The 21,703-nt window shown below is 43.9% G+C and overlaps 1 protein-coding gene across 1 annotated transcript in view; it reads right to left on the bottom strand.

The window, feature by feature from the left end:
* Nucleotides 1–21,703, bottom strand: part of LOC124719963 (E3 ubiquitin-protein ligase MIB2) — a 215,178-nt gene that overhangs the window by 172,086 nt on the left and 21,389 nt on the right. The window contains exons 3-4 of the mRNA XM_047245178.1: nucleotides 17,669–17,840; nucleotides 9,279–9,394 (exon numbers count right to left, since the gene is read on the bottom strand). Coding sequence (XP_047101134.1) covers nucleotides 9,279–9,394; nucleotides 17,669–17,840 — 288 coding nt within the window. The remainder of the gene's footprint in view (nucleotides 1–9,278; nucleotides 9,395–17,668; nucleotides 17,841–21,703) is intronic.

Below are 21,703 nucleotides of genomic sequence, written 5' to 3'. Positions count from 1 at the left end.
TCAACATCGAGGAAGGTGGCTCGTTTGGTTGGGTAGGACCAGGTGAAGCGAATGGGGGAAAAGGTGTCAAGGTTCTAGAGAAACGTGGATAGGGTGTCCTCAACCTAGATCCAGATCATGAGGATTTCATCAACCAATCAGAACCAGGGGACGGGTTTGAAATCATGAGTGTTTAGGAAGGATTCCTCTAGATGGCTTATGAATAGGTTGCACCCCAGATTTGTTTGTAGGTATTGCCTTTAAAGGGGAAGTAACTGCGGGTTAAGACATAGTTGGCCATGGCGACTAAGAAGGATACTGTCGGTTTGAAATTTGTCTGGCAACAGAAAAGGTAGTGTTCAATGGCGGCAAGGCTATGGGCATTAGTGATATTAGTGACATTTGTGTAAATGGAGGTGGCATCAACAGCTACGAGCAGGGCATCGTGTGATAAAGGAACAAGAAGTGTGGAGGACTTTAGGAAGCACGTTGAAGGTAGCGCGGGGAGTGGCAGGAGTGAGAAGAGAGATGGACTACAGGGAGATGTTCTGGCAAGAGCCTATGGATTTGAGGAGACACTGGAGATCCTGCTGGATTTTTCCAATGGGGTCACTAGGGCACGGTTTGTAGGTGGATGAATCTGAGAGCTGGCAGAGTCCTTCTGGCAGATAATCCTTGCAGTTCAAAACAACAGTGGTGGAGCTTTTGTCAGCAGGTGGGGTTATAAGGTTGTGATCAGTTTTTAGGTGGTGGATCGCAGTTCTTTCTGCAGTTGTAGGGTTAGTTAGCATGTTGAGGAATTTGCCAAGTGATGATGAGGCAAGGTTCGAGGATCGTGACAGTCTTTTTGTTGTGCCTATCTGCAACTCAGCATCTCCATTATATTGTACGTAGCAACTATCCTTTTCACAATGTTATTTTCCTTCAGTACTTCAGTATCCCATTTACTTCCACACTGTCCCTTTCAGACGATTCTCTTACATTTATGTTCATTACTCATCAATATTATATTGTGATGAGAGTCTACATGTGCTCCTGGGTTTGCCTTATTATCCAGTAATCAGATTTGAGATTTTCTGTTTGACTATGATGTAATCCAGTCATAATCTTCCTGTGTCTCTGGGTCTTTTCAAAGTATACACCATCCTCCTGAGATTCTCAAACAGAGTATTCACTCCCACCAACTGAAATTTATTGCAGAACTGAGTTAGACTTTCTGCTCCCTATTTTACTACCAAGCCCATATTCTCCCATAATCCTTTCTTCTATTCCTTTCCCTACAACCACATACCAAACTCCAATGATTATTAGAATATACACTACTAGCCATTAAAATTGCTACACGAAGAAGAAATGAAGATGATAAACGCGTTTTCATTGGACAAATATATTATAGTAGAACAGACATGTGATAACATGTTCATGCAATTTGGGTGCATAAATCCTGAGAAATCAGTACCCAGAACAACCAACTCTGGCCGTAATAACGGCCTTCATACGTCTGGGCATTGAGTCAAACAGAGCTTGGATAGTGTGTACAGGTACAGCTGCCCATGCAGCTTCAACACGATACCACAGTTCATCAAGAGCAGTGACTGGCGTATTGTGGTGAGCCAGTTGCTCGGCTACCATTGATCAGATGTTTTCAATTGGTGAGAGATCTGGAGAATGTGCTGGCCAGGGCAGCAGTCGAACATTTTCTGTATCCAGAAAGGCCCATACATGACCTGCAACATGCAGTCGTGCATTATCCTGCTGAAATGTAGGGTTTCTCAGGGATTGAATGAAGGGTAGAGCCACAGGTCGTAACACATCTGAAATGTAATGCCACTATTCAAAGTGCCGTCAATGCAAGCAAGAGGAGACTGAGACGTGTAACCAATGGCACCCCATACCATCATGCCGGGAGATATGCCAGTATGGCGATGACGAATACACGCTTCCAATGTGCGTTCACCGCGATGCCGCCAAACATGGATGCGACCATCATGATGCTGTAAACAGAACCTGGATTCATCCGAAAAAATGACGTTTTGCCATTCGTGCACCCAGGTTCGTCGTCGAGTACACCATCGCAGGCACTCCTGTCTGTGATGCAGCGTCAAGGGTAATCACAGCCACGGTCTCCGAGCTGATAGTCCGTGCTGCTGCAAACGTCGTCGAACTGTTCGTGCAGATGGTTGTTGTCTTGCAAACATCCCCATCTGTTGACTCAGGGATCGAGACGTGGCTGCACGATCCATTACAGCCATGCAGATAAGATGCCTGTCATCTCGACTACTAGTTATACAAGGCCGTTGGGATCCAGCATGGCGTTCCGTATTACCCTCCTGAACCCACCGATTCTATATTGTGCTAACATTCATTGGATCTCGACTGACGCGAGCAGCAATGTCGCGATACAATAAACCGCAATTGCGATAGGCTACAATCCAACCTTTATCAAAGTCGGAAACGTGATGGTACGCATTTCTCTTCCTTACACGAGGCATCACAACGTTTCACCAGGCAACGCCAGTCAACTGCTGGTTTTGTAAGAGAAATCGATTGGAAACTTTCCTAATGTCAGCACGTTTTAGGTGTCGCCACCGGCGCCAACCTTGTGTGACTGCTCTGGAAAGCTAATCATTTGCATATCACAGCATCTTCTTCCTGTTGGTTAAATTTCGCGTCTGTAGCACGTCATCTTAGTGGTGTAGCAATTTTAATGGCCAGTAGTGTATAATCTCCCTTTGCATATGGAATTACCCTTTCAATATCCTCATATCCTTTCTGCATTTCTCCTTTTGACATCAGCATGTATACCTGAACTATCATTATTGGCGATGGTTTGCTGTCGAATCTGATCAGAACAACCTTATCAGTGTTCACAGCTCATTCTCTTCCCTAATTCCATAATCATAACTAATCCCACTCCCATTATACCGTTTTCTGCTGCTGTTGATATTACCCTATATTTGTCTGGATAGAAATCCTTATCTTCTCTCCATTTCACTTCACTGACGTCTATAATATCTAGACTGAGTCTTTCAATTTCTCCTTTCAAATATTCTAGCTTTCTTATCACATTCAAACTTCTGACATACCATGCTCATACTGGTGGTATGTTACTTTTCACTGGTTATTCTGTCTTTTTTCCATATTAAAATCCCTCTTAGCTGTTCCCTTCCAGAGATCTGAATAGGAGACTAACATATAATCTTTTACCAATGGAGAGATGATCATGACACTTTTCCCAATTTCAGGCCATATGTCATGTGGATACACATTACGTGCCTTTAATTCAGTGGCTTCCACTGCCTTCTGCATCCTCATGCCAAAGATCATTGGTGATTCTTCCACCACTGAGCAGCAGTTCGCCACCACAATGGCTAGACAATGCCCCGAACCACTGTCTGCTCCTTCACTCTCTTTGCAAGGCGGTTGGCAGATCCCCTTTCATCAATTAAATTCAACATCTGCTCTGCTAACCAAGGATTTCTACTAGACCTCGTCTTTTTACCTACTTGATCCTCTGCTGCCTTCACTATTTCATCTCTCAAAGCTACCCATTCTTCTTGTACTGTATTTCTTTCCCCCATTCTTTTAAACCGTTCCCTAATGCTCTCTCTGAAATTCTCTACGACCTCTGGTTCTTTCAGTTTATCCACATCCCATCTCCTTAAAACGCCACTTTTTTGCAGTTTCTGAAGTTTTAATCTACGGTTCATAACCAACAAATTGTGGTCAAAGTCCACATCTGCCCCTGGATATGTCTTACAATTTAAAACCTGGTTTATAAATCTCTGTTTTACCATTATATTATCTACCTGAAATCTACCAGTGTCTCCAGGCCTCTTCCAGGTATACAACCTTCTGTCATGATTCTTGAACCAAGTGTTAGCTATGATTAAGTTATGCTCTGTGCAAAATTCTACCAGGCAACTTCCACTTTCATTCCTTACCCCCATTCCATATTTACCTACTTGTCCTCCTCTTCCTTTTCCTACTATTGAATTCCAATCCCCCATGACGATTAAATTTTTGTCTCCCTTCACTATCTGAATAATTTCTTTAATCGCATAATAGATTTCTTCAATCTCTTCGTCATCTGCAGAGCTAGATGGCATATAAACTTGTACTACTGTGGTAGGAGTTGGCTTCGTAATTATCTTGGCCACAATAATGCGTTCACTATGGTGTTCATAATAGCTTACCCGCTCTCCTACTTTTTTATTCATTATTAAACCTACACCTGCATTACCCTTATTTTATTTTGTATTTAAAACCCTGTATTCACCTGACCAGACGTCTCGTTCCTCCTGCCACCGGACCAAGCGAGATGGCGCAGTGGCTAGCGCACTGGACTCGTATTTGGGAGGACGGCGGTTCAATCCCGCTTCAGGCCATCCTGATTTAGGTCCCCACGATTTCCCTAAATCGCTCCAGGCAAATGCCGGGATGGTTCCTTTGAAAGGGCAAGACCGAATTCCTTCACCACCCTTCCCTAATCCGATGAGACCGATTACCTCGCTGTCTGGTCTCCTTCCCCAAAACAACCCCAACCCTGCCACTGAACTTCACTAATTCCCACTATATCTAACTTTAACCTATCCATTTCCCTTTTTAAATTTTCTAACTTATCTGCCCGATTAAGAGATCTGACATTCCACACTCCGATCCATAGAACGCCAGTTTTCTTTCTCCTGAGTAGTCCCTGTCCGGAAATTCGAATGGGGGACTATTTTACCTCCGGAATATTTTATCCAAGAGGATGGCATTGTCATTTAACCTTACAGTAAAGCTGCATGCCCTCGGGAAATATTATGGCTGTAGTTTCCCCTTGCTTTCAGCCATTCACAGTACCAGCACAGCAAGGCAGTTTTGGTTAATGTTACAAAGCCAGACCAGGCAATCATCCAGACTGTTGCCCCTGCAACTACTTCAAAGGCTGCTGCCCCTCTTCAGGAACCACATGTTTGTCTGGCCTCTCAACAGATACCCCTTTGTTGTGGTTGCACCTACGGTACGGCTATCTGTATCGCTGAGGCACGCAAGCCTCCCCACCAACGCAAAAGGTCCATGCCATGGTTCATTGGAGGGGGCAGGGAATTTAAAAGGTAATTTATGTAAAACTTTCAATTTTAGTAAGTCATTGCTCAAATCAGACACTCACAATCTACATGCATTTACCACTATTTGTGGAAAAAAAAGTGGAAGTCATTCAACTGGAACACCACTAGAAGATAAAATGAAACAAATTTTTTACAGTCAACATGATATCTGATCTTCAAAGCATTGTGTTCCATTACGCGTTTATTACTTGTGCTGTGTCATCATTGTGGTGGAGAATGTGCACTGTGATGACAAAGTCAGGAGGTACCTCCAAATAATGTGTTGGACCTCCTCTTGCCAAGTGTAGTACAGCAGCTCGAAGTGGCACGGACTCAACAAGTTGTCAGAAGTCTGCATCTACATACATACTCCGCAATCCACCATAAGGTGCATGGCGGAGGGTACCTTGTGCCACAACTAGCATCTTCTCTCCCTGTTCCACTCCCAATCAGAACGAGGGAAAAATGACTGCCTATATGCCTCTGTACGAGCCCTAATCTCTCTTATCTTATCTTTGTGGTCTTTCCGCAAAATGTAAGTTGGCAGCAGGAAAATTGTACTGCAGTCAGCCTCAAATGCTGGTTCTCTAAATTTCCTCAGTAGCGATTCACGAAAAGAATGCCTCCTTTTCTCCAGAGACTCCCACCCGAGTTCCTGAAGCATTTCCGTAACACTCGCGTGATGATAAAACCTATCAGTAACAAATCCAGCAGCCCACCTCTGAATTGCTCCTATGTCCTCCCTCAATCCGACCTGATAGGGATCCCAAACGCTCGAGCAGTACTCGAGAATAGGTCGTATTAGTGTTTTATAAGCGGTCTCCTTTACAGATGAACCACATCTTCCCAAAATTCTACCAATGAACTGAAGACGACAATCTGCCTTCCCCCCAACTGGCATTACATGCTTGTCCCACTTCATATCGCTCTGCAATGTTACGACCAAATATTTAATTGATGTGACTGTGTCAAGCGCTACACTACTAATGGAGTATTCAAACATTACAGGATTCTGTTTCTTACTCATCTGCATTAATTTACATTTATCTATATTTAGAGTTAGCTGCCATTCTTTACACCAATCACAAATCCTCTCCAAGTCATCTTGTATCCTCCTACAGTCACTCAATGATGACACCACAGCATCATCAGCAAACAGCCGCACATTGCTATCCATCCTATCCAAAAGATCATTTATGTAGATAGAAAACAATAGCGGACCTACCACACTTCCCTGGAACACTCCAGATGATACCCTCACCTCCGATGAACACTCACCATCGAGGACAACTTACTGGGTTCTATTACTTAAGAAGTCTTCGAGCCACTCACATATTTCGGAACCAATCCCATATGCTCGTACCTTAGTTAAGAGTCTGCAGTGGGACACCGAGTCAAATGCTTTCCGGAAGTCAAGGAACATGGCATCCGTCTGATACCCTTCATCCACGGTTCGCAAGAGTCCCCTGCAGAAATATTGAGCAACGCTGCCAATATAGCCATCCATAATTGCAGTTGCCAGTGCACGATTTTGTACATGTTTCACTTCCATACGTATAGCCTTGTATGGAAGTGAAACATGGACGATAAACAGAGTAGACAAGATGAGAATAGAAACTTCTGGAATTGGTACTACAGAAGAATCCTGAAGATTAGACGGGTAGCTCACGTAACAAATGAGGAAGTACTGAATAGAACTGGGGAGAAGAGGAATTTGTGGCACAACTTGACTAGAAGAAGGGATCAGCTGGTAGGACACGTTCTGAGGCATCAAGAGAACATTAATTTAGTATTGGAAGGAAGCATGGAGTTACAATTGTAGAGAGAGACCAAAAAATGAATACACTAAGCAGATTCAGAAGGATGCATGGTGCAGTAGTTAGTCAGGATGAAGAGGCTTGCATAAGATATAGTAGCACAGAGAGCTGCATCAAATCAGTCTCAGGACTGAAGACCAAAACAACAAACAACTTAACTGACCTCTCAACTATGTCCCATAAATGTTCAATGGGATTCATGTCGGGCGACCTGGGTGGCCAAATCAGTCACTCAAATTGTCCAGGATGTTGTTCAAATCAATCGCTAACAAATGTGGCCCAGTGATACGGGGCACTGTCATCCATATAATTTCTATCGTTGTCGCTACAAATGGTCTCCGAGTAACGAAACATTCATTTCCATTCGATGGTCAGTTCAGTTGGACCAGGGGACCCAGTACATTCCATGTAAACACAGCCCACATCATGATGGAACAACAATCAGCTTGCACAATACCTTGTTGAGAACATGGACCCATAGCTTTGTGGGGTCTGCCCTACACTGGAACCCAAACATCAGCTCTTACCAAATGAAATCTAGACTCATCCGACAGGCCACAGTTTTCCAATCATCAAGTGCCCGACCGATACGGTCACGAGCCCAGGAGAGGCAGTACAGGTAAAGTCGTGCTGTTAGCAAAGGCATTTACGTCAGTTATTTGTTGCCACAGCCCATTAATGACAAATTTTGCTACACCCTCCTAATAGATACATTCGTCGTATGTATGTCCCACATTGATTTCTGCAATTTATTTTATGCAGTGTTGCTTGTCTATTAGCACTGACAATCCTGTGCAAATGCTGCTGCTGTTTGTCATTAAGTGAAGGCCACTGGCCACTGCATTATCTGTGGTGGGAGATAATGCCCGAAACGTGGTATTCTCGGCACACTCTCGACACTGTTTCTTTGGTTTGTGGGGTGCTCAACTGCGTGGTCATCAGCGCCCGTACAAAGTCCCAATTTTTTCACAGTCCAATTGAGAAAATGTCACAAATGATGATGATGAGAACAACACAAACACTCAGTCCCCTGGCAGAGAAAATCCCCAACACGACCGGGAATCGAACCCGGGACCCTGTGATCCAGACGCAGCAACACTAGGCACTAGACCGCGAGCTGCGGACTCTCTCGACACTGTAGATTCTGGAATATCGAGTTCCCTAACAGCTTCTGAAATGCAATGTCCCACGCTTGTAGCTCCGACTAGCATTCCACGTTCCAAACCTGTGTGTAATGTGCTGTACAGTCTCCACCATAATGACAACATGGCACGAGTGATGAACTCGTAACAGAGCACAATTTATAAACAAATATTTTTTGAAGATCAGATGACGACAGTTTCAACTCTCAAAATTGTCATCAATAATAAATAAAATTAATGTGATCTCGGGTATGAACAGTTTTTTCAAGTTACATATACAGGGTGTTACAAAAAGGTACGGCCAAACTTTCAGGAAACATTCCTGACACACAAAGAAAGAAAATACGTTATGCGGACATGTGTCCGTAAACGCTTACTTTCCATGTTAGAGCTCATTTTATTACTTCTCTTCAAATCATATTAATCATGGAATGGAAACACACACCAACAGAACGTACCAGCGTGACTTCAAACACTTTGTTACAGGAAATGTTCAAAATGTCCTCCGTTAGCGAGGATACATGCATCCACCCTCCGTCGCATGGAATCCCTGATGCGCTGATGCGGCCCTGGAGAATGGCCGTCCACGATACGAGCACGAAGAGTCTCTACATTTGGTATCGGGGTTGCGTAGACAAGAGCTTTCAAATGCCCCCATAAATGACAGTCGAGAGGGTTGAGGTCAGGAGAGCGTGGAGGCCATGGAATTGGTCCGCCTCTACCAATCCGTCAGTCACCGAATCTGTCGTTGAGAAGCGTACGAGCACTTGGACTGAAATGTGCAGGAGCTCCAACGTGCAAGAACCACATGTTGTGTCGTACTTGTAAAGGCACATGTTGTAGCAGCACAGGTAGAGTATCCCGTATGAGATCATGTTAACGTGCTCCAATGAGCGTAGGTGGAAGAACGAGGGGGCCCAATCGAGACATCACCGACAATGCCTGCCCAAACATTCACAGAAAATCTGTGTTGATGACGTGATTGCACAATTGCGTGTGGATTCTCGTCAGCCCACTGGCGGTGAATCGAGGAAGTACAGTACATGCTGACGTACTAAAATGAGCTCTAACATGGAAATTAAGCATTTCCGGACACATGTCCACATAACATATTTTCCTTATTTGTGTGTGAGGAATGTTTCCTGAAAGTTTGGCCGTACCTTTTTGTAGATCACTCCTTCCATTTTCTCTATATGAGAAGCTTGAATCAAATAGCAGAAGGTAACTACTTTTGGCTTTGAACTCACCTTCTCCTCCGTCCTGATTTCCCCAGTCCCAGCTCGGCCCCCTGACCACTTTGGCTCCGATGAATATACCCTTCAGCTGAAGCTTCACACCTCCCTTGCGAGGAGGCATGTCCACCCTGCAAACGAGCTGTTGTTACAGTAGACAGTAGGTAAATGAAAAGGTTTCCAGCAAATAGCTGGACTTTTTAGTTAATGTGTCAACTGTGGGAACATCCAAGGGATGTACCTTAAGGAATGAAACTTTAAAGTGTATAATAATATACAAATTTACTGATGAAAATAAGTCAATTACATATTATTGCAGCGTACGCTGTGATTATGTATAAAATACACTAATGGAAAAAAAATTGCAATACAAAAAAATAATGAAATTTTGGGAATACATTTGTCTAGGTAACATATTCAAGTACACACACGCACATACACACTCACGCAAGCGCAACTTGCACACACATCTGCAGTCTCAGAGAGCTGAAACTACACTGCGAGCAGCAGCACCATTGCATGATGGGAGTGGTGACTGGGTGGGGGTAAGGAGGAGGTTGGGGCAGGGAGGGGAAGGGACTTTTTTTTTTAATTTTTAATTTTTTTTTGTTATGGTCATTAGCGCCCAGTCTGTGACTTAGGAAAAGGCAGAAATGGGAACGAAACTCAAAAAATTGGAGAAACTAAAAATAGAAGGAAAGCTTAAAAAACCACTATAGAAGGGGGTTGGTTGTCCCCAAAAAGAGCTTCAAATGACTAACGTCATCTCACTGGCACTAATAAACTCGAGAACGCGATCGGCTGAGCGCGTGTCATCTGCTAAAATGGAAGATATATCAGGCAACAGCTGTAGACATGCGCGTAACGGATTAAAATAGGGGCACTCAATTAAAGGGTGTCTTACCGTCCACAGCTGAGAGCAGTGGGGACAGAGTGGGGGAGGATCGCCGCTTAAAAGATGTCGATGGCTAAAAACACAGTGTCCTATCCGGAGTCTAGTTAAAATTACCTCCTCCCGACGACGCGTTCTGGAGGAAGAGGTCCGAGCACAGGGAAGAGCTTTCACGACCCGCAATTTATTATGGGGACGTGTCGACCAATGTGCGTGCCATAAAAGAGTAACACGACGACATAAAACACTCCATAGATCGGTGAAGGGAATCGTGCGAATAGCTGGCCGAAGAAGAGAGACTGCAGCCTTGGCTGCTATATCGGCCGCCTCATTTCCACAGATACCAATGTGTCCTGGGATCCAGAGGAATGCCACAGAGACGCCCCCCCAAGTGGAGCAAGTGGAAGCTGTCCTGAATCCGGTGGACCAGAGGGTCAACAGGGTAGAGAGCTTTGAGACTGAGGAGAGGGCTGAGAGAGTCTGAGCAGATAACATACTGTATCCGCTGATGGCGACGGATGTATTGGACAGCCTGGAGAACAGCATAAAGCTCTGCAGTATAAACCGAACACTGCTCGGGAAGCCGAAATCGATTTGGGGTGTCGCCAACAATATAGGCACTCCCTACACCTAACGATGTTTTCGAGCCATCAGTGTAAATAAATGTGGCTTCCTTGATGTGTGCACATAGAGCAGCAAATGCCCGACGATAAACAAGTGAAGGGGTACCATCCTTGGGAAATTGACAAAGGTCACGGAGCAGGAAGGTCCGGGGACGGAGCCAAGGCGGTGCTGTACCCCAAGTTGTCAAGAAGGTTTTAGGAAAGTGGAGGGGGAGGGATAGTATGGTGGGAGTGGCGGACAGTGAAGTGTTGCAGTTTAGATGGAGTGTAGGAGAGAAGGTGCAGAGGGGGAAGGGGGTAAGTAGCGGAAAGGAGAAAAATAAAAATAAAAATAAATTACAAGACTGGGTGTGGTGGTGAAATGACGGCTGTGTAGTGCTGGAATGTTTTGACTGTGAAAATTTATCAAATACATCTATCAATTACAGCTCAAAATCTTCATTTATAATCATAGTTCCTGACCCAGCTGAGTAAATAGAGAATAGAAATATTTCTTTCAGTGAGCTGAACGTTACAAAAAGTAGGTTCCAGAAATGCTTCCAAAATTGGAAACAGCACTGGCACAAGTGTACGAGGGTTGACTGAAAAGTAATGCCTCCACCTTCACAACTCTTCAACAGTTAGCATCATTGGTATGTGGCAGGTACTGGATCATTCTGTAGCCTCTTCTCTACAGCTCCAGTTGGCGGGAAGCCTTAGCATTCAATGGTTGTGTTGTTACAGTGTAAAGCATGGAACTCTGTGCAGAAAGTCAGTCAATGCAATTTAAGCAACGTGCAGTCATTGAATTCTTGACAGCAGACGGTGTTGTTCCAAAGGAGATTCATCAGAGAATGAAAGCAGTTTATGGTGATTGTGTCGATGTGAGTACTGTGCACAGTTGGGTGTGTAAGTTTAAAGATGTTGAGGCGGGAACATCTGACCTCCGTGGCAAAGAAAGAGTTGGACATCCTGTGACAGGACCCCCCCCCCCCCCCCCCCCATCCCCCACCCCTCCGAGTTCCACAAGCAAAATGTTGGCAGATTAAATCAGGACGATCGTTTTATCACTCAGAGAGAAATTGCAAGCACAATTGGCATTTCACAAGAACATGTGGGGCACATTTTTGCTTTGCTTGGCTATCAGAGGATCTGCACATGATGGGCATCCTGGATGCTGACTCCTGAAACGAAAGCACACAGACCTGAAATTTGCTAGGAACTTGTCTCGCAACGATAACGAAGGTGACGCCTTTCTCCATTCAATTGTGACAGGAGACGAAATGTCAGTTTACGGAATATCGACACAAAGACTCGTCGCAGAAAAAGAAATTCAAGACGCTGCTCTCAGCTGGAAAAATCGAGGCCACTGTGTTCTGGGACACAGATGGTGCTATCCTTGTCGATTTCCTCCATCGTGGCACAATAATAAATTCATAGCATTACATCACAACGCTTCAAACTCTGAAAAGACGGCTAACAAGGGTCAGAAAGGAAAAAGGAAATGTTTTCCTGCAGCATGGCAATGCCAAACCACACACTTCACGTGCCACCAAAGCAGCACTTCAGAGACTGAATCTAACCATCCTCCATACAGTCAAAATTTAGCACCCCGATTTCCATCTGTTCCCGATAATGAAAGACGATCTGAGGGTATATCATTATGCTTCCGATGAAGACGTTGAGAGAACTGTGAGACTGTGGTTGCAAAAACAGAGTGTCGACTTCTTCCGTGACGGCTTCAGAAAACCTGTTCATCGTTGGCAGAAATGTGTCCAATTGGCTGGTGATTATTTGCAGACTGGAAACAATGGTATATATGTCCTCCATTGCTTTCTGGCTCACCACAGAAATAGTTCCATATTTTAATATTTCCTTTTACTGATTAATATTATTATTAAACCGCTGCCCCACAAGACGGCAGGCGCAAATGCGAAGGGATTACACTCTGTGCACGATGCGACAGTCCTTCCTCGTGGAAATCAAATGCAGTCGACCTGAACCTTCGTGACGAGTAAGGCTCCACTCGCACCCCCGTGCAGTCCGACGGAGTTATTGTCACGTCTGAGTGCCCTGCAGATTTGGATACTGCACAATTTGACCAGCTGCCTAAATCATCATCAGTTATCTGCTATATCAGCAGGTCCTTTGCCTCTCCATTTTCTGCAATCCATTGCTTCCTCGTAAAGGCTGCTGTACCATCCATCATGTCATCCAGTATCTGGAACCTCTTCCTTCCTCGCTTCCTTTTCCCTTCTACATAACCTTCTAAAACTGTTTTTATCAGTCCGTCATTCTTCCTTAATATATGCCCAATCCAATTTCTTTTTCTTCTCTTTATTACATCTAGTAACTGTCTTTTCTCTCCCACTCTTCTCAGTACATCAGTACCTAAATAAAAACCCACAACGAGGCTGCTTTCAAAATCTGTCAGTTGCTGGTAGTGGTGCCTCATACGAGTACAAGTCATCTTCATGTCCTTCACAGTGATCACATTGTTAGTACATGTGTTCCTGATTTATGTTTCCATTTTCAGTTATTTTCAATATTTAGTTTATTGTCGAAGGTCAGAAAGGTTATACGTGTTTTACAGTACTCGATAAATTTATTATTTCGAAAAAGATGGAGCGAAGAATTTGCATTAAATTTTGCTCAAAAAATAGAATAAAGTGCATTCGAAATGTCGACTGTGGCTTTTGGCGAATCTATTACAAGTAAGACGACGACTGCCCTGGGTGCCCAAACACGTCAATTACTGACAACAATGTGGAAAAAATAAAGCAATCAGTTAATCACCGTCACAGAAGTTGCTGATGATGCCGGCAAATCCTTTGGCTCGTGCCAAGCAATGTTTTTGGCTGTTTTACGCATAACATGTGTACTACCAAAGTTTGTTCCAAAATTACTGAATTCCAGCCAAAAATGATGGTGCCCAGACGTCACTCAGAAATTGCTGAATGAATCCAACAACAATCCACAACTTCTAAAAGAGGTTATAAGAGGTGACAAAACGAGGGTACGATGTTGAAATTGAGGCCCTATTGTCCCAATGGAAACTACCGTATTTACTCGAATCTAAGCCGCACCTGAAAAATGAGACTCGAAATCGAGGAAAAAAAAATTTCCCGAATCTAAGCCACACCTGAAATTTGAGACTCAAAATTCAAGGGGAGAGAAAAGTTTTAGGTCGCACCTCCAAATCGAAACAAAGTTGGTCCATTGTAACATGAGACACAATTTAGGTCGAATGGATGAAGATACAGCTACAATAGTTTGGTTCGAGTTGTAATCTTAACAGTTAAGCTTTACCAAGAAGCCATTGCTATGTGTCAGGCACTCCGTCCGTGTTTACACGGGTACCCTTTCTTTTTCAGGTGCTTCGTCTGGTTTGAATCGATTGCTTGTTTTGCTTTGATCTGATAAGTGTCATTCTCTTTGTTATAGGTGTTTACGTCACTCTAAGCTGAAAATGCATTACTGTACTGTGTCATGCATCGTTTGTCGCATTCTGATAATGAGTGTTTACGGCCTGTCGCCGCTCGCAGCATGCCTTGCTTTTGTGCGCGCTGCCGCTGCTTACAATAAAAGAGGAATCGTTTCATTAGCGAAACGATGGCAAGAAACAGCTATTTGTTGTTACTTACACTGATACTTTCTTTGATAATGATCAACAAGAACCAAATAATAGACTGTGTATGATAGAAGATGTTCTGAACGAGAGTTAAGCGAAAATTTTTCTCTGTTTGAAAATCTTGGTAGACACCTCTTTAGTACGTTAAATTCTGCACATAAATTAGAGTCATCTTAAATTCAAAAATCTAGTCAATTGCCGTGCTTCATTTCTGACTGTATCGCTATTAGGCAAAAGAATAATACGAATATAAACATGACATGATATGTATATTCTTCCGCGTTTGCTGTTGTCTCACTCTAGTTTCATAGTTTATTAGGCAGACAGGATTTAAATGAGATAGCAGCAACCACGAAAGAATACATGGCAAAATGTTTATATTCGTACTATTCTTATGGTGAAGAGAATACTGCATGTGATTCACAATTCATAAAAGTTCCTATTAGCAACCATCTCTTCTCACAGGTAGGAAAAAATTCAGAACGTAGAGAGGGCAATAGTGACAAACATCCCAGTCTTGTCAGTCGGATTTTTGTAGTACATTGAAATGCTGCTACTTTCGAAGATGAACAATACGGAATTTGTATTTACTTCGTTGGATAATGTACGAAAATGCAGTGTTCGAAACTCGGGGCGGAGAAAAAAAAAATCTCGTCTTCCACTTTTTTTTTTTTTTTAATTTATTTACTGACGCAGAGGTTTTGGCGCCAGTATTTATCTTTGTGCCTGCAAAGCATGCCTGTGTAGTGCTACATATATTCGACGGCAGAAGTTAGTTGTGGCGGCACTTACCAACATTTTTCAGAACTTCCGCTTACTTTGCACTCGATTCTAAGCCGCAGGCGATTTTTTGGATTACAAAAACCAGAAAAAAAGTGCGGCTTTGATTCGAGTAAATACGGTAAAAGTATTCGACAAGTTTGATCACACTTGAATGTTGTTTTCACTGTTTTCTTCAAATCACAAAGGGACAGTGCATCACAACTTCCTGCCTTACGGTCATACAAGTCAGTAAGGGATACTAACTGGAACTTATGTACCATTTGCGAGTAGCAATCCGAAGTAATGTGCCAGATTTGTGGCAAAACCACTCGTGGAAATTGCATCACGATAATGCTCCTGTTCACACCTCAATGCTCATTCACGATTTTTTGACAAAAAAATGAAACTGTTATGCTGTCTCAGTCACTATATTCATCAGATACGGTCCCCTGTGACTTCTTTCTATTCCCGAGGCTGGAGAGAACTGCGAAAGGACGTTGGTTTGCCGCTACTAATGACACAAAAACAGAACCACTGAATGAGCTGAACGTTACAAAAAGTAGGTTCCAGAAATGCTTCCAAAATTGGAAACAGCACTGGCACAAGTGTACGAGGGTTGACTGAAAAGTAATGCCTCCACCTTCACAACTCTTCAACAGTTAGCATCATTGGTATGTGGCAGGTACTGGATCATTCTGTAGCCTCTTCTCTACAGCTCCAGTTGGCGGGAAGCCTTAGCATTCAATGGTTGTGTTGTTACAGTGTAAAGCATGGAACTCTGTGCAGAAAGTCAGTCAATGCAATTTAAGCAACGTGCAGTCATTGAATTCTTGACAGCAGACGGTGTTGCTCCAAAGGAGATTCATCAGAGAATGAAAGCAGTTTATGGTGATTGTGTCGATGTGAGTACTGTGCACAGTTGGGTGTGTAAGTTTAAAGATGTTGAGGCGGGAACATCTGACCTCCGTGGCAAAGAAAGAGTTGGACATCCTGTGACAGGACCCCCCCCCCCCCATCCCCCACCCCTCCGAGTTCCACAAGCAAAATGTTGGCAGATTAAATCAGGACGATCGTTTTATCACTCAGAGAGAAATTGCAAGCACAATTGGCATTTCACAAGAACATGTGGGGCACATTTTTGCTTTGCTTGGCTATCAGAGGATCTGCACATGATGGGCATCCTGGATGCTGACTCCTGAAACGAAAGCACACAGACCTGAAATTTGCTAGGAACTTGTCTCGCAACGATAACGAAGGTGACGCCTTTCTCCATTCAATTGTGACAGGAGACGAAATGTCAGTTTACGGAATATCGACACAAAGACTCGTCGCAGAAAAAGAAATTCAAGACGCTGCTCTCAGCTGGAAAAATCGAGGCCACTGTGTTCTGGGACACAGATGGTGCTATCCTTGTCGATTTCCTCCATCGTGGCACAATAATAAATTCATAGCATTACATCACAACGCTTCAAACTCTGAAAAGACGGCTAACAAGGGTCAGAAAGGAAAAAGGAAATGTTTTCCTGCAGCATGGCAATGCCAAACCACACACTTCACGTGCCACCAAAGCAGCACTTCAGAGACTGAATCTAACCATCCTCCATACAGTCAAAATTTAGCACCCCGATTTCCATCTGTTCCCGATAATGAAAGACGATCTGAGGGTATATCATTATGCTTCCGATGAAGACGTTGAGAGAACTGTGAGACTGTGGTTGCAAAAACAGAGTGTCGACTTCTTCCGTGACGGCTTCAGAAAACCTGTTCATCGTTGGCAGAAATGTGTCCAATTGGCTGGTGATTATGTGGAGAAGTGAATATTGGTAATTAAAGATCACATTCTAAGGATTATTTCTGCATTTGATTTATTAAAATATTCCCATCCAAACCTAATTAACAAAGGTGGAGGCATTACTTTTCATTCAACCCTCATATTATATCTGAGAGGAATTATGCCGAGGGAGAAAGCTGATGAATAAATACAGGTTCTTTAAGAAAACAAAAATTCCCATTACCTTTTGGTCACAACTCATATAGCCCACAGAGCCTAGTAAAAACATTAACCAGGAAGATCACTAATGTCCTCTGGTGGCCATCTTACCTGTCGCAGAGAATTGCAACTCTAATCAATTGCACCACCTGCAGCTGGTAGTGTACGTGTACAAAGTTATGTCGGTATCTGATTATGCTGTCTGGGTGGTTCAGTATATAACATACAATGGTGCTCTTACAATCTCTCGTGGCACACCAGATATTACTTCAGTGTCTGTACATTAATCTCCACTCAGAACAACGTGCTGTGCCCTGATTGTCAGTCCCACAGGAATGTATTTTCTTTACAAGATGTCAATATTGCTACGTGGATTTAGAACAGTAAAGTTGCTTAACTCAACATCATATGTTCCAAGTCAGTGTTCAACGGAATCCCATTTTCAATAACATCCGGTACTGGTAAACACGCAAGTGCGTCTCCGAAATATTAGGAGAGGAAATAGGCTCTGCGACGCAGAATACTCACCCGACAGACCTGTTGGTCTCGAACCTCTCGAAGGCGTGGTCCGTGTCGTGCTTGTCGGCCATATAGCACTGGGTGCAGATGTCAAAGTCGTAGCACTGGACGCACTTCCATCGCATCCCACGGATGCCGTGCTTGAAGCACGCGTCGCACTTTATGTTCGGGTGCCTCACACCTGTGCAGGGCAGAAGAAAAGGAACAGTTCATTTCATTGTAGGAGGAGATTTGCCAACACACGAAAAAAATATTTCTGACAACTAGGAAACCAGAAGGAACATTATGTTACTTTAGTTATATATATGTTGCATTTATTACCTTCACATCGCCTTACTATTATGTGCAACAAGATAGTTAGATCTTTCCTAACACCCCCCCCCCCCCCCCCCCACACACACACACACGTTTAAAGAATCGAACTCCCACATACAACACAGCTTCAAACATTCCATTACTATACAAATGAGTTAATATGTTATGTATCTGAAATTAAGCACGTAAAACCATTATGGTTGAAGGTGCAAAAACCTAATCATGCTGGTTTTATTAGGAGGGAATACAGCAAAAGTAGTGCCTCCAAACTTTTTATGTGAAAACTCAGAGTGTTTAAATAAAAGTAAACCTCATCCGAACAGGCCTCGGAAGGCCCAATGGTACTGATCAGCCACTGTGTCATCCTCAGGTCACAGGCATCACCGGATACAGATACAAAGGGGCGTGTGGTCAGCACACCGCTCTCTCGGCCGTATGTCAGTTTACGAGACCATAGCCGCCACTTCTCAACCGAGTAGCTCCTCAGTTTGCCTCACGAGGGCCGAGTGCATCTCGCTTGCCAACAGCGCTCGGCAGTCCGGACGGTCACCCATCTGAGTGCCAGCCCAGCCCGATAGTGCTTACCTTCGGCAGTCTGATGGGAACTAGTGTTACCACTGCGGCACGGCTGTTGCACTTGTTGTTGTTGTTGTTGTGGTCTTCAGTCCTGAGGCTGGTTTGATGCAGCTCTCCATGCTACTCTATCCTGTGCAAGCTTCTTCATCTCCCAGTACCTACTGCAGCCTACATCCTTCTGAATCTGCTTAGTGTATTCATCTCTTGGTCTCCCTCTACAATTTTTACCCTCCATGCTGCCCTCCAATACTAAATTGGTGATCCCTTGATGCCTCAGAACATGTCCTACCAACCGATCCCTTCTTCTAGTCAACTTGTGCCACAAACTCCTCTTCTCCCCGATTCTATTCAATACCTCCTCATTAGTTATGTGATCTACCCATCTAATCTTAAGCATTTTTGTGTAGCACATTTCAAAACCTTCTATTCTCTTCTTGTCCAAACTATTTATCGTCCATGTTTCACTTCCATACATGGCCACACTCCAAACAAATACTTTCAGAAACGACTTCCTGGCACTTAAATCTATACTTGATGTTAACAAATTTCTCTACTTCAGAAACGCTTTCCTTGCCATTGCATGTCTACATTTTATATCCTCTCTACTTCGACCATCGTCAGTTATTTTGCTCCCCAAATAGCAAAACTCCTTTACTACTTTTAAGTGTCTCATTTCCTAATCTAATTCCCTCACCCGACTTAATTCAACTACATTCCATTATCCTCGTTTTGCTTTTGTTGATGTTCATCTTATATCCTCCTACGTGAAACAAACTTTATCATCATTCTGCACCTTTATTCTTCAAGTCCTCATATTTATTTCTCAACAGTTTCCCTGGTGCCAAACAAATTTGTTCTGACGACAGACCAGTTCTTTTATACCGTCGCTGTAGATTGTTTGACTATCGACAGAGCCACTTCACTTCACCTCTACTTGTACCACTTCATCACTATCAAAGTAAAGTCTTCGAAGGTGTTATTTATGTTCTTGTATGTGGTCTGCCACTGTCATGCTGAAAGAGAGGGTGCTCCCCACATATACAAACTCTTCCAATTTGTTGGTCGGTTGGTTTAAAAGTGGGGGGAAGGGACCAAACTACAAGCTCATCGGTCCCTTGTTCCTAATAAAACAATGCCACAAGTGTGAGAATAAAACAGAAGAGACATATAACACAAAACAAAAAGAAAGGAAAAACCACAAGAAACAAGGAAAGGCAACATACACTAAAAGGAACAAATGAGGACAAGAAAACAACAGAGATGCTAGAAACAGAAGAGAGTAAAACAAAAAAGCAGACTACATCGGCTGGCCGACCACGAAAATAAAAAGGAAAAGCCAGCCACTCTGCGACACATTAAAACCTTCACCCTAAAAACACTAGGCGTCATCAAATAAAATGAGCGGCAACGAGTCCGGTAACCCGAGATTTCGTCACCGGACAGTCAAAGTGGGGCAGTGCTCCAGAATACGGGCCACTGTCAACCGGGTGCTGCTCCGACACTGAGGCGGGTCTTCGCGGCGCAGGAGGTAGCCTCGTGTCACCCCAGTGTGGCCGATGCGGAGCTGGCAGAGGACGACCGATTCCCTGCGAGAGGCCCACACTGAAGACTTCCACACGTCCGTCGTCTCCTTAATGACGTGAACTTTGTCGTGTGTACTGTTATGTCACTCTGTCTCCCAAAGCCGAAAAACCCTGCGGTGTAAGTCAGAACTAGAGTCCTGCGCGACCGAGTACGCGAGCACAAAATACGAGATGGGGCGAGCACAGCCTAACTGGATAGGCTGCCCTCACTAGTTCTAGTGACCGAACAAAGAAGCCGCGACCGAATACGTAGCACGTAACTTCAGACACATTACACGTCTCATTATCTGAGTGAGACTGCAGCCAGTACGGGCTTCTCATTTGTGGTGTGTCTCTCTCTGTAATCGTGCAGCGCGAGGAAGCCAGTGCAGTAAGACCTAATATGACCAAGCCGGGACTGGTTCCCGTTGAGGATTCTGTCGCCCACCACAACCAGCTACACAGTATGTCACGAATCTCCAAGTATAATTCCTCGGTTATTCATCTGCGACAGTCACAAGCAGCACACTAAATCCCCAACCAGCACATTGGCACGGTAGGCTTTATGCCCGCATTTCTACCGTGTAGGGAGTCAAACGCTCACAGGTTCACCCTGACTTGCCAGACAACAATGCTGGTGCATCACTGTAAAAACAATACTGCCCGTATTCATCCTCAAAATCACGCAATATACCACACTCTTGCAGTGCACTGACGCGTGCTTGCAAGCATTGTTATGAACGTCTCACGAACTGGTTGTGGCCGCTATGGAGCGTATCACGACTACTCAGGACGCTTCTTAGAGCACGTTCTTGTATGCGCCCATTTGTGCGACTTCTCCTCACTCGTCATTATCCCTCAACATGTACACCAGACAGGAAAGGACAAAAACATTGCTCATGGAGAGGTAGTGTCTCCTACTCCATCGACATTGGAAGTCGCGCACATAAACAAAAAAGGATAGCAGCAGTAAATTCTTATGCGAGACAATGCAGCATGTTAATACTTTAACAATCTTAATCTACTAATGCAACGATTATTGTTCCCCGAAGAAAGGTTCATATATTTGCCTATTCTACTATGTACACCACTTAAACTACTATTATTCCACGAACTTTTTTGTGTGAGAGATGTGGTGGAGTCCTATGGACTAGCGCCAATCCCTTGTCAGACTCCCCCTCCTCTGACGTGCATTAGGATTTGCAGGTCTAATTTCAATCTCCTGGTTCTCCTGTTGTCCTTGGTTTCGCTCTCTCCAGTTACGGTCACTTTGCCGTTCATTATTCCTCCTGTCCCAGATTCCTTGTCTAGATTGACCCTGTTCCCTGACGTTCTGGTTTCCGTGGGTCTGGTTTCCATAACCTCGAATAGCGTAACCTTGATTTCCGTAACCCTGGTTTCCTAACTGACCAGTGTGATTATGCGATCTGTTGTCTTCCCTTGCTGGCCCGTGGTATTTGTTATTTTGTGCCTTCTTCCTGCCCTTTGCATCTTGTTTATCAAAGACTACTTCGAGTTCGTGCAATAGACTCTTGAATGCTTCTGTGTCAACTCCACAAGACTGAAACCAATGTTTACTCATTGAAGGAAC

This window comes from Schistocerca piceifrons, chromosome 11, assembly GCF_021461385.2.
Source record: "Schistocerca piceifrons isolate TAMUIC-IGC-003096 chromosome 11, iqSchPice1.1, whole genome shotgun sequence".
Lineage (NCBI taxonomy): Eukaryota > Metazoa > Arthropoda > Insecta > Orthoptera > Acrididae > Schistocerca > Schistocerca piceifrons.
The sequence above is the reverse complement of the archived record's forward strand: the minus strand, read 5'-3'. Positions and strand labels throughout refer to the sequence as shown.